Raw genomic sequence first — 12,745 nt, 5'->3', positions numbered from 1 at the left:
AAAAGGTACACCACTAAACTCAGTGAAATCTGAAAATTGCCAGCTTCATTCTGCTTAATAAAAACATTTATTGGACAAAGTGAGTGAAGATCCAAAATCTGAACTTGTGCATTACAATTTATCTACATTAACTAGAAGCTAGGATAAATGATACTAAAATCTATTGTCCCTTTCCATCAAAAGGTATTTAAGCCTAGTTCAGGACTGCTGTCCCTGGCTGCAATCCAGGCTGCCACAGGCTGGATGAGGTTAGGGCATCAGCCAGATCTTCACTAGGGTGGGAGATGAAAACCCCTGTGTGGCTTAACATGTTCCATAAGGATGGATGTGAACATTTTTCATGCCTTTAATAGAGAGAAGCTGAGACAGACTTTTCTTAGGGGTGATAGGAACTGTCCAAATCCAGTCCTTTCTGACCATGGGCACCACACCACATCATGGCCACTGAGGGTTGAGAATAATCTCCCAGCACAGAGATTTATCTGCTTAGGGACAGTGGAGAAACAAAGCTGGAGTCTCAGCTGGGTGTGAAGCACTACCAGAGGGAGGCTTCCTCCATGGGCTGCTTGATGGGGAGGCTGGATTTCCTTCTCCCAGACAGCATGAAGTGAAACTTTATCTTACGTGGGCCAGAGGGAGATGGGCTGGCTGAGGCTGGAGTGAGCTGCATCCCAAGCAGCACTTCTGATAACTCCTATGATGGAAGATGTAGGGCTGAGTCCTCTGATGGGCTCCCCTGGAAGCAGCACCTTGTGCTGCAGCACAGAGCTGACCAGCAAGGCCAAAACATAACCCAGCCCTGACATGGCTCCAAGCTGAGAAAAACCCAGGGTCTGGAACAGACAGGACAACAGCAGCTCCATATGGCTCTGCTGCAGGCCCAGGCACCTCCACAGGGCTCAGGGCACAGCACAACAATCTCAGCAGAGCCAGGCACCTGCACAGGGCTCAGAGCACAGCACAACCATCTCAGCAGAGCCCTGGCACCTCCACAGGGCTCAGGGCACAGCACAACCATCTCAGCAGAGCCCTGGCACCTCCACAGGGCTCAGGGCACAGCACAACCATCTCAGCAGAGCCCTGGCACCTCCACAGGGCTCAGGGCACAGCACAACCATCTCAGCAGAGCCCTGGTGGCAGCTCTGCCGCCCAGGCAAGGGAGGCTCGTGCCTGCAGAGTTTGTGCCTGCAGAGTTGGTGCCTGCAGAGTTGGTGCTGTTGGGCTGGCAGACGTTTATGTCAGCCAAACTGGGAGCAGGTTACTGCCAACAGATGAGCTATATCAAACAGATGTAAACACAGTAGGAGGGGTGATGGAGGCTTTTTTACAAGGTCCTGAGAGACAACGAGTACAAGAGTTATGAGCGATGTGATGAATTCACAGATTGTACCAAGAATGCACAAAGAGATCTGGAGGTGACAGGAATTTTGGTCTGTTATTGCAGGAAGCTGGAAACTGCATTCAGAACTTGGCAGTTTGGTTTTTTTTTTAAACTTTTTTACAGCCCCATCAGAAATGTGTTTTCTGTGGGTCTTTGGAGCAGGAGAGCTGGCACTACTGATTCTCTCTGCCAGGGCAGGGAAACTCGGGGAACATTTTTGGCTCTGCTTCCTGGGCTGTGTCCCTGCTGCCCTGCTCCTTCAGAGACACAGTGGGAAGGAGATGGAGGGTGAACACACCCCAGAGGCAGAGCTGTGCTCAGTGACTGCTCCACTGCCCACATCCCCGCTCCTGCCCAGAGAGGCAAATGCTCCCTCAGCCTCCCCAGGGGAGGAGAGATGCTGCAGGCAGCCTCAGCCCAGCTCAGCCAGCTCAGAGATTGCTCCTGGGGAGGAGGTACCCAGCAAAAACATCCACTCTGCATCAAAAACTGCCCAGCCTATGCAGCCAGCACATTATCCCTCCCCACAAACACTCAGGGATGCCTGCCAGCTTCTTGCTGTTGTTTTCCCTAGCTGTTTCTGAGCACAAAGGTTATTTCTTGCTGTGAAGATTTATATCTTGTTAAGCAGAGAAGAAGTGCAGGCGTAATTACAAATCTCAGATCACTGATTTCTCCTGTTCAGTGATAGAGGAGAATTTTTGGCCTTTATCTTGAATGGTCTTCAGTTTGTTTCAAGGTGGTGGGAGCTGTTTTGTGACTTGCAATGTGTGTGTCACACCAAGCAGTGGCTCAGTGGGCACTGAATGTCTGTGCCCTGATCAGGGATAAATACTGAGGATTAGTTTCTTTGGCCCCTCCAGCCCTGTGTTCCTCCTTGGGAAACACAAATACTACCTTAACTCATCCTCCTCAAATACACTTCAGACACAAAGAATTTATGTACAAATATTCTTTGTATGTCAAGAATATTGCATCAACACTTGTGAGCCTCTCTTCTTCAGTATGTGTATAGAATAAGAGTTAATTCCTTAATCATACTTCTATTGTAGCCAAATTCTATGGTAGGTTTTGAGGACCCATCTCCTGCACAAGAGGACCAGGAAAAAGTCACAGCAGCTCTTAGTTTTGCTAAGTTAATGTTTTGTAACCAGTCCAGTACTGCATTGCTTCATTATTCAAATTCTGCTGACAGTCTAGCTGATGTTTTGATCAGCTGTTAATATTTAATTGTTAATCCCTGTTTGATTTAATACTGACACTGGTTTCATGACTGCAGGATTCACTCCTCATTAGCTCATTATCAGGTCACAATGCAGATCTATTCTCGTTTAATTATATATTCATTAGCAAGAAACCTCCCAGAAAGTAAACACAACTTATTTATTCTTTCAAAATCACAACCAGTCCCTAAGGCTAAAGATGTATCAGGTGAGCTCGGTCATTAAGGTATTTCCTTAATACCTACCTGCATTCCATCAGCAGCAGCTCACTAGCAATGGCAATAGACTGATTTTCCCCTCCTGATGGCCATTGATGGCTTACCAAGGCTTTTTGCTCAATTGCAATTTCCAGCTGAGCTGAGGCCCAACATTTAATCCATCAATTCCAACAGATTTTTAGGTTTCTCCATATTTTCACTAGCTTACAAGGGGCATTTTTCTATGGTTGGGCACCTCTGTTTTCATTTCCCGGGGCACAGGGAGAGTCAGGGATTTAGCTGAGAGCAGGGATCAGCACCTTTCCTGCCTGTGTGCCTGCCCCAGGGTGCTTCCTTGGACTGGGGCTCCCCGTTGTCCTCTCCCTGACATCTCTGTGCACTCTGGCAGGGCTGGCTGCAGGTTACGGAAAGCAGTAAAGTGTTTAGGTAAGATCTTTGCTAAGTTGATTCCATGCCTTACAGATAACTATTGATTTCCCATTTTCATACAGGCAAGTGAGGGAGATTAGAAAATGACACCTGCAATGGCTGTCCTTTTCTGCCTGCAGCATCTCGTCCTCTCCCTGCCCAGATCAGCCTTGCTCATGAGGCTTTTAACATCTCCAGCTGTAATTAGTGCCCACTCTTACTGTGACCTTGTGAACTAGGCTATCTTCTACTGCAGCTGCATCAGTGTTTCCCAGGATATGGATTTCCTGCCTTTTCACAGACATTGCCATCTGATTTTGGTGTGAATTCGGTGTGAATTATTTCCAGGAGACAGCAGCAGCAGTGCAGAACTGTGTTTTCCTTACAGGCTGTAACATCAGTGGGATACAATAAGCACAGTTGCCTTTGAGTGTTGTGTGTCCCTAACCCGCATCCAGGTTTTGCTCAGGAGCTGTTTTGTTTTGCTCAGGAGCTGCTTTGACTCCTGTGGAGGGAATCACTGCTCTCCTGCAAGGACACACAAAAGGCAGCAGCACAAATGGGACCAACCCTTGGGCATGGGGGATTGATTTTGGAGGCTGCCTGGACCTTTGCTGGTAGCCACAAAGCTCAGGCCCCAGGACACACCTGCAGCAATGCATCTGCAGCAGCTGAGGACTTTGTCTCAGCGTAGACACATCTGCTTAGAGTCATTTCCTAAACTTTCCAGGAGAGAAAAGTAAAATTCCACCAAGAGTGCAAGGTTTTCTCTCTCAGCTGGGGCTGGACTCCCGCAGTTTGTTCTTCTCCATCTGTTAAATATTGTGGGCAAGTGATTAATGACTGAAATGCTCTGTCCAACCGCCGCTACGGCAGCGAGAACTATTTTCTCCTGTAGTTGCTAGGTTCCTGCTGCAAAATGCCTTTGAGCAAGGAAGAAAAGAGCCAGAATTGTGCCATCTAGTGACCCAAAGAGAGCGGGCATCTGTCCCTAGCCCCGTCCTCATCCTCCCTGCACAGAAGTCTACAGCCCATAATGCAGAATTTTGGATCACAATAAAAAAAAAAAATTAATGAGCATTTAAATTATTTCCCCATCTTTCATGTCCAACCCTCCTGGCATTCCAAACTGATGCCCTGTTATGGCTCAGCTACCTCTGGTTTTGCTCTCTTTCGCCTGAGAGCCGCTTTATGAGTTTATTATTCAGCTCTTAATCTGCAGATGTGGAAGTCCAGCCCTGTGCCCACCACATTCCCTTTGTCCTTTGCTTGGTCACCAAGCAATTGGCAACTCTGCGCCACTCCCATTTCCCTCCACAAGTCTTGCTGGTGACAAGTTCACTCAGAAACACATCTGCCTTCTAGTGTTTTCTGCTTTTTTCTAGAGCTGTTTGCCATTTCTTGTCAAAGTCAGCAGGAAGTGTAAACCAGAGGATGAGTGGCAGCCAGAGAGTCACAGCAGGACAAGTGCTTTTCCAAGGTGAACCCTACTCCTAAGGTGATGAATAATAAGGAAATGGTTCTTCTCTCTTTGCAATTCTGGAAACATCAGCCAAACTGCTTTAACTGCCCTCATTAAGAGCTGAGTACTTATAAAAATATCAATTACCCAGCAAAATCTCTGCTTGTGTAAGAATGGGAACACCGGTCTGGAGAAACCTTGTCTGTTCTGCTGGAGAACACAGGAGAGAGGTGGCAAGCTGGGACAGGAAGCTTCCATAGATAATAAGGGGTTGGTGGGGCACCCAAAATGCTTTTATAGAAGAAAGAAACCCATCTTCTTCTCCACTCCATTGATCAGGAAGTCAAGGATCAGGGCTCTGAGCTCCTTCTCAGGGTACTTCCCTTCCTTACCCCAAGCCAGCAGCAATATCAGTTTATGTCCTCCCCACAGCAGCTCTACATGAGCTCTTTTTTACAGACACCTTCTGGCTTTCAGCTGTTTTTGGAAGCTCCTGTGGTGTTGCACAGGTACCACAGCACACAGGTTCACCCACGCTGGTGACTCCAGATGCAGCCTGACTTCAGGACAGGCACTGGCTTACTTTACTGTGAACCACTTGTTGCAATTCTGATGGAAAAATTTTATTCCTTTTGTGTATAATTAAAGCACCTCAAACATGAAACTGAACACACTTGAATGCACACAAGCAGCAGGGGAACAAACCCCTTCCCTCGAGTGTTTTTTGTGCTGAAAGTCTTGCTTGCCCTCTGTTGGGTGGCTGGGGAAGGATTTACACCTCAGGAATCACTGCTCCTGGAGAAAGAGGGATGCAGAGGGATTGGAGGCACTGAAACCTGAGCAGTCCTTGCTTGTTAGCCTCTCCAGCCATCTGATTAGAAAGGTGACATTCAGTGAAATCAAAGGCAGCAATTTATTTAGAGCCAAGCCATTAATAAGCAGGAGGCAGTAATGTTTTATGCAGCACATAATGCAGACAACCTGTGGAGTTCTCTGCCATGAAGGGGTCACTGGAGCTAACAGTGTGTAGGTGGGAATCAAGTGACAGCTGATTTAATGCCCACTAACAGGCTATGCAAGCTGCAGTGACAAACATAATCAAATCTCATGCTTCAGGGCATAAATTGAAGGGGTTGAGTGGTGGAAGCAGTTATGTACGTGAAAGATCTGATCCTGAGAGGTGCTGATTACCTGCAATTCTTACTAAGTTTAGCCAGCAAAAGGACACTCAGAAGTTGCTTGATTTCTCCCCTGGCTGAGTCCGTACTTGCTAATTTTCCTTATTAATAAACCCAGTAATATTTTAGCCTGCTGGCACAAACATTCATTTGGCTACAAGTGACATTTATTTCCTTTCACACAAGTGTCAAACATTAAAGCTGCTTCTAAAATAAGATTTTAGGGAGATAATTTGCAGTGGTTTTGGCAAATAATTTTTTCTCAGAATAAGTTGCAATTCTTTATCTAAAAAATGTACTTACATAGAATCATTATGGGAATATGATAACCTTTAGTGCATTTATCTTCCCAGTTTCCTTCCTGAGCACTGGTGCTAGCCTCACTCTACAGGTGGGGAGGTGCTCCATGAGGCAGGCTGTGGACTCCCATTAATATTTTGAGATTCTAATCCCAGATGGACCCAGCAGCCCAAACTGGGCTCATGGCTCCATGGCAGCACAGGACCAGGGCTGACATTCCCTTCTGCAGCTGGAGAGGTCTGACTGCACCCCCAGCCCTTGCCACTGAGAGAGCAGAGGCAGAGAGCCCAGGCAGGCTGAATTCAGCCTTCAGTGACCTGCCCTGCCCATGACAAACAAAGGGGAATCTTTGCTTTCATCTGGAATCCAGCTAAGGGGAAAATTCAGCATCTTTCTTCAATAATTTGAGAGCTAGTTAGGCTAATACCTCCGAGGAATGGCTTTGGTTGAGATGGTCCTGTGTGGGTACAAGGCAGTGTAGATGGCTTCTTATTTTTCCATCCTGTCTGCAGTGATCACCTCAAAGGAAATGGCATTCTTTATCCTAATAGATTTCTGTAGCTAAGTATTAAGTACCTAAGCCCCTAATTTAGTTCTGTGGGGAACATCCACATGGATCCTGGGCCATTAAAAGTCTTCTGGTTGCAGTGCTGGGGGAAGACTAGCTGAGGACCGTCATCATGAAATTAAGAACAGCTCAAATGAGCAAACTCACTTTTTTTTAAGGCACTGTAACCAGCTCCTACTCCTGCTACTCCTACATAATCCCTGTCTCTTGTTTTCTCTTCCCTGGCCATAAATTTGCTGCCTTTTGCACTAGACAAATCTGATATGCTGTGCTAAATATTTTAAATGTGGCAAATGATCCTTCATCACAGAGTGGAATGATTGCATTGCAATGTATTAGAACAACATGACTTTGCCAGAGGGTGTTTCTTGGCACAGTGCCGAGTGAAGGAGGCAGCCCAAGCTTGAGAAGTAACTACCAAGTCATTTATCAACATTTGGTCCTAAAATACATGGGGTTGCACCAGCTCAAGCAGCCTTAGAGAGATAAATCGAGAGGCTGAGCCAGAAACCCCAAATGCATTCAGGCCTTTGAGGAAGCTTCTTGAAATCCAGAGATATCAAAATGTCAAGCTGCACTCCTGTGACAGATTCAACACATACTTTTGGCATTTATTCTGTTGCATTTAGTCTCGTCTTTCAGGTTCAGATGAAATTTGTGCAGCTTTTCAGACTCTCGGCCGACCTGTGGAAAAGGCTGATTTGATCTCACACTCCTTTGGCACGATAGAAGATCTCTGATGAACCAAGCAGGATCCCTGAAAGCCAACATGTGGTGTCTAGACCTTGTTTTCCTTCATAACATCCTCATAAGATGGAGGCAATTCAGTTGTCCCGAGGCTGAAGCATGAGGCAGGAGAAGAGGAAATCTCTGCAGTCCTGCAGGAGCTCAGGGATCCGGAGAATGGGCACGGAGGTGCTTCAGCAGCTGGGGAAAAAGCAAAATCACCACTGTACAGCAGACAGGCGTGAAGGGCAAGTGTGGGAGGGAGAGGGGTGAGCCCAGGAGGAGCTGCCAAACCACTTGGAAACAAGAAAGGCACCGATGTAATTTTTGAAGGATGGCATCACAAAGTCTTTCACCACAAACTACAGATACAAGAAGTTGGGACAGAGGAATTTGGGTGGGTTTGGGTGGGTCCTCCCTGTGGAGACACTGTCTGTGACCACCCAGCAAGCAGGTAATATGTCCTCTGGGAAGGGCTTAGCCTAATGACAGGATTAGCTTTATTTTTCTTGGAGGGATGTTGTCTGGCTCAGCCTGCTGATGCTGCTTGCCGTACTCCAGATCAGTTCTGGTTGCTACACAGTCATTACAGCCCAGTCCTCAAAATCTGGGTGCTCCTGGGGGAATATTGAGGGTGGCTGCCTCAATAAGGAACAGCACCCACCAGGACAATCTTTTGACAGATCAGGGTGTGTTAGCCAGTTCAGCTGTACTGGGGTTGCTCGAGTTAGACCAGTACAGTTTTACCTGAGTGAGAAATGAACGACACACGCTGGAAAGGGCTGCCTGACCCCAGAGCCTGTGGCTGCCCCAATGTCTTGGACCACTGAGTGGCCTGGTACCGAGGAGAATGTCTCACACACCTCCAGTGTTTGCCTGGTCAAGCCCCAGGTAGGCACCTTTGGGACACATGGACAAGATGCCAGAACTGGGCACTCTACTGTTCACCATCAATACAGCCCCAGGCTGCATCCCAGCTCCCAAGCCTGGCTGCTTTTTACTGGGTTATGGATGGGCCACAGGAAGGCCACCAGGGCCAGCAGGACCTTGCAGCAGGGACAGGACTAACCACAGAAGGCATCGGAGCTGCTGAGGGCAAAGACAGCCACGGTGCGTCGGGGCAGGCGGCTCCGGCGCCTCAGCCAGCACTGCAGGCAGCAGCAGATCCCGCAGGACAGGAGCAGGGCCAGGAAAAACAACACCAGGAACCTGAGGCAGAGGCAGCAGGGGAGGAACAGCACTGTCACCATCTGTGGGCAGCACCGACAGATGGCTGCATGTCTTCAAATTAACATATTCATTAACATCTTTTTGCAAATAGCCCTTAAATGTTGTGTTTCCCCACCAGCACACTGGACATGATCAAAGTCCCCAGAAACCAATGTCTCACTCCTGAGTGCTCAGCAGCCAGTGCTGGCTGGAAATTCAAACATTTCTCCCTGACACAATCCATCATTTTTTCCCAGCTCAGTTGTCAGCATACAGTGAGGAGGATATGGATAAATGATTTCCATTAGTTTGTAAAGACAGAACACAGGGACAGCCCAGGAGCAATGCTCTCTAGCTATCAGTCTCTCTTAATGCCTTTCTCTCCATATATCCATCAAAGAATATTATTTGCCAGTTTTTCCCCTTAAAGCAGATCTGAGACTTACCACACATACCAGCTGCTAAAGTTTTCATCGCTCTGTCCAACGCACCTAAAAAGGAAAGAATAAAAAGGACTCCCAGTCCAGCGTGAGGGGGCTGCTGTACCCACCCCAGCACATCTACCAACACAAAGATAAGCACTATCAGTAAGTAGAAGATTGAGAAGTTTTCTTCCATAAAGGGAGCCCATTAAAAATTTCTCTGTGTGGATGGGAGCAATGCAGACAATGCAAGAAGCAGAATTCCACTTGTTTGCCTTTCAACACTGGCGCCCTCCACCAGCATTTTTGCTGAAAACCCAAAGGGTTGCCAGCCTCTATTTCCTCTTTTGGGAAAAAAAAAAACAACCCTAAGTGGCCTTTTCCTGAAAGTCCTCATTCCTCAGCTGTGCTGGTGTGCCAGGCAGGAGCACAGCACCCCTGAAAGAGCCTGGGTGAGAGAATGAAGCCACACTCACCTCTCGCCAAGCTCACAGTCCGACCCGGAGTCTGCTGACTGAAAACAACGTATAAATCAGACAGGGCAAGTATGTTTTGTTTTTCACAATTTATCCGTATAATTACTGTTCTTAGAGTGGAAAATTGGAGAGGAAGAGCAAAAGAATGCTGGTCCTGCAGGGTTGAAACCAGACCTCTCCTTGGGGATCTGCCTCTGTGGGGCTCTGCTTTGAGCCAGCCCAAATCGAAACCAGCAGAGAACCTCACCAAGAGCTCAATAAATTCAATAGCTTTCAGATGAAAGCTAGGCCAAGGAGAAAGCATTTCTTTTGATGTGAAAGAGGGAAAGGCAAGAGCAGGGAAACATCAGCTGGAGTCTGAGACCTGCTTGCTGCACTGGGCTTTGCTATTCAGAAATACCTGCTGAAAATGCCCATGACCAAATTCTTGTTCTGTGGCTCATTTTTTTTTTGGGAGCTAATTGTGAATGCAGCAGTAAATTTGAGTCATTTTGACCAGAAGTGTGCTCTACCCAGCATTTTCCTCTTTTCAGATAGTGGTGGTGCATCATTCTCAGAGTCAGGTTTCAGGTATTGCAAATATGCAAACCTGAAACTTGTTTTTCAGGTATATTTTCTATTCTCAGCTTAAGCCAGTTTATTTTTGCAAGCCTTGTTGATCTTAGCCTCAGTTTCATATTATCTGTGCAAAAAGTAACCAGAGCAGTTCATCAGTATAATTGAATCCAGTTCAATAGATTCTTTTGGCTGATTGGTGTTAGGTGTGTTATTACAGTTGTCCAATGTTGCTACAAAAAAATTCAGATCGGGTATAGAGTTGTGATAACACTGGAAAGCAGAATGAGCAAGATAGAGGAATTTAGATTTGTTTCTCGGAAAAAACCTATTAGAATGTAATGTGTAAATAATTACTTTGGATTTCCCTCCGCATATATCCAAAAGACTTAGAGATTTTTGACTTTGAGTCAAACTGAAGGCTCTGTTCTGAACTAGAAATTTGTATCAAATATGCATAACTGAAAAATCTCTTTTAAAGTCTCTAATTAACAGGTTCTATTTGTTATGCAAAGCTCAAGCCACTGTAAACAGTAAGAAATGGCCCCTCAGATCTCTATAATGTGTCTGATCCTGTGCACACACTGCCTTTCAGTCCCAGTTTCACCAGAGGTTTTTGGGTACAGCAAGTCTTTAATATAAAGCATTATCTGTGAAATTTCACAAGTGGCTGAAATCCAAATGAGGAATAGAGAAAAAGACAGAAGCTTCAACTCTTCCAGACGTGTCCTTTTAAAACTGAGGTAATTTGCCATGTCACACATGCACCCTGTTGCAGAATATTTTAATTCCTTTGGGGTTTTTTTGCATTTCAACTGATTATTAAATAACAAGTCAAAAGCAGATAGCTGATTGCTGTGATTACATGTATCCTGAGTATTCTTCATGGCTGAATGACAACCTCTGGCCTCTCTTTTATCATCCTTCAAACCAGCTCAGCAGAGCCACCTCAGCGTGGTTAAACTGCAGCAAAGTGCATCTGCTCTGAGGCAGGAATCTGTCACAGCAGCCAAACACCCACCCGTGCTGCTGAAGCCCCAAGCTCTTCCATCTCAATGGGCACAGACAGAATAAAGGACAAAGGCAGTAGTGTTTTCTCTGCATTAATTGGAATTTTTGCGAGCATTAAATCTTCCCCAAATTCATTAGGTTCTCAAAAAAAAAAAAAAAAAAAAATCCTTCACAGAATAATAATAACAAAAGAAAGCTGATTATTAAATTCTATAAAAGTTGGAACCTTCCCCTCCCCCTGACAAAACCCCTAAAATCAGCTTGGTCCCAGTGAAGGGTTTGGTTACCTGGAAGAAGGTTAAACACAGAACTGCAGTTCCTGCTGTGATCCATGAAGTTAAACACAAAGCTCCAGGTCTCTGCATCATTAATGTGAGAAACATTGGAAGAGCTTTGTTTGCAGCAGTGTTTTACCCTCTGTGATTTGGTGCTTTTAAAACTTCTCTGCACATGGTGCCTGCAGCCAGAGAACACGTTACCCAATGGCTTCCTGCCCCTCAGAAATTACCGCTAGCCAGAGAGTGAATTTGGGTTTGCAGGGACACAAACAGCCACCAGAAGTTAAAGGAACACGGGTTTAAGGTCAGCACCTTGCAGTTGTTTCGGTATTTTCCGAGCTGTTCACAAATTCCTGCTGCTGAGGCTTAGTTCCATATTAACCCATGGCTGCATTTAACAGGAGCTGCTACAAACAGAGTCACTGGTGTCTGTGCAGTGGGGCCACGCTTTCATGGCATGCTGCCTTCAGATGGAATATTGGCATTACAGAAAAAGCAGAGTTAGCTCTAACCATGTCCTGTGCACTGTGCCCACCACCTCAAACCTGCACCAAGGATGAAGGAAACCCTTCCCAGCCTGAGGCACTCAGCACCAGCACCAGCACTGCTGTTATGCAGCTGTCAGGGTTTGCCAGGAAAATGCAGCTTAAAAAACCCCATACATCCTAATGATTCTTACAAGGGACACAAAATTTCACTGCACGTTCAATTCCTATAGAGCCACCCAGGTGATGTGGTTAAACAGGGGTAGAAGATGGTTTGCACCATAGCCCTGATCCCCTTGGAAGGGACAATCCCAGTTTGTTCAGCAGTCAGTAATAGGTTGTCACTGAAGTTTACAGCCCGTGGCTGAAATGCACCATTAACTGTGGTTCTTCCAGATTTTAACACAAAGGGTGTTGCCATGAATATGTTTAGCTGTCACTCCAGAGTTAAGCATTATGTCGGGATGCCATTACTTCTGTAATGATTGACAAAGCCAAGCTGCTCTTGAGATGTACCTCTGTGGCTTTGCTTCAGCTGAAAGGTCAAGAAGTCTGACCAGCTGTGATATACATGCACAACACGGGTTTGTTATTTAATGTTCAAGTTTTGCATAAACCCAGCCCAAGCCCTGGTGTTCTCTCATGTTTACTTCCAGCTCAGCACTAATGAAAGGCGAGTCCCTGAAATGATGCTCGCTGAGAAAGCATCTCTCATCATGGTGCTAAGTGCATGTGCTACACAAAATAAATGGTCTGAACATGCTGTCCTGCTTCAGACCAATCCTTTTCAGTGCTGCTCAACAGTAAATTGCCAAACCAATTTCTTAGCTGTTTTCTTAAAGTAA

The 12,745-nt window shown here is 46.1% G+C and overlaps 1 protein-coding gene across 1 annotated transcript; it reads right to left on the bottom strand.

Annotated features, from left to right (window-relative positions):
* Positions 1-7,060: 7,060 nt before the first annotated feature.
* TMEM207 (transmembrane protein 207) lies at positions 7,061-11,520 on the bottom strand. Its single transcript, XM_058812571.1, has 5 exons — positions 11,425-11,520; positions 9,572-9,609; positions 9,120-9,164; positions 8,534-8,673; positions 7,061-7,665 (listed from the first exon to the last, which is right to left on the bottom strand). The coding sequence occupies exons 1-5, from the start codon at positions 11,518-11,520 to the stop codon at positions 7,517-7,519; spliced, it is 468 nt and encodes a 155-aa protein (XP_058668554.1). The 3' UTR covers positions 7,061-7,516.
* Positions 11,521-12,745: the final 1,225 nt, after the last annotated feature.

Source organism: Ammospiza caudacuta, chromosome 11 (genome assembly GCF_027887145.1).
Source record: "Ammospiza caudacuta isolate bAmmCau1 chromosome 11, bAmmCau1.pri, whole genome shotgun sequence".
NCBI lineage: Eukaryota > Metazoa > Chordata > Aves > Passeriformes > Passerellidae > Ammospiza > Ammospiza caudacuta.
This window is presented reverse-complemented; position numbering and strand designations above follow the sequence as displayed.

Bases quoted from the DNA above. Each gene is read 5' to 3' on its own strand.
- TMEM207 (XM_058812571.1), bottom strand. From the start codon at position 11,520: ATGTTTCTCACATTAATGATGCAGAGACCTGGAGCTTTGTGTTTAACT. The intron at 9,610-11,424 runs GTAACCAAACCC...CGTTGTTTTCAG, and splicing joins TGTGTTTAACCTTCTTCCAG to TCAGCAGACTCCGGGTCGGA. The intron at 7,666-8,533 runs GTTAGTCCTGTC...CTTTTTCCCCAG, and splicing joins CAGCTCCGATGCCTTCTGTG to CTGCTGAAGCACCTCCGTGC.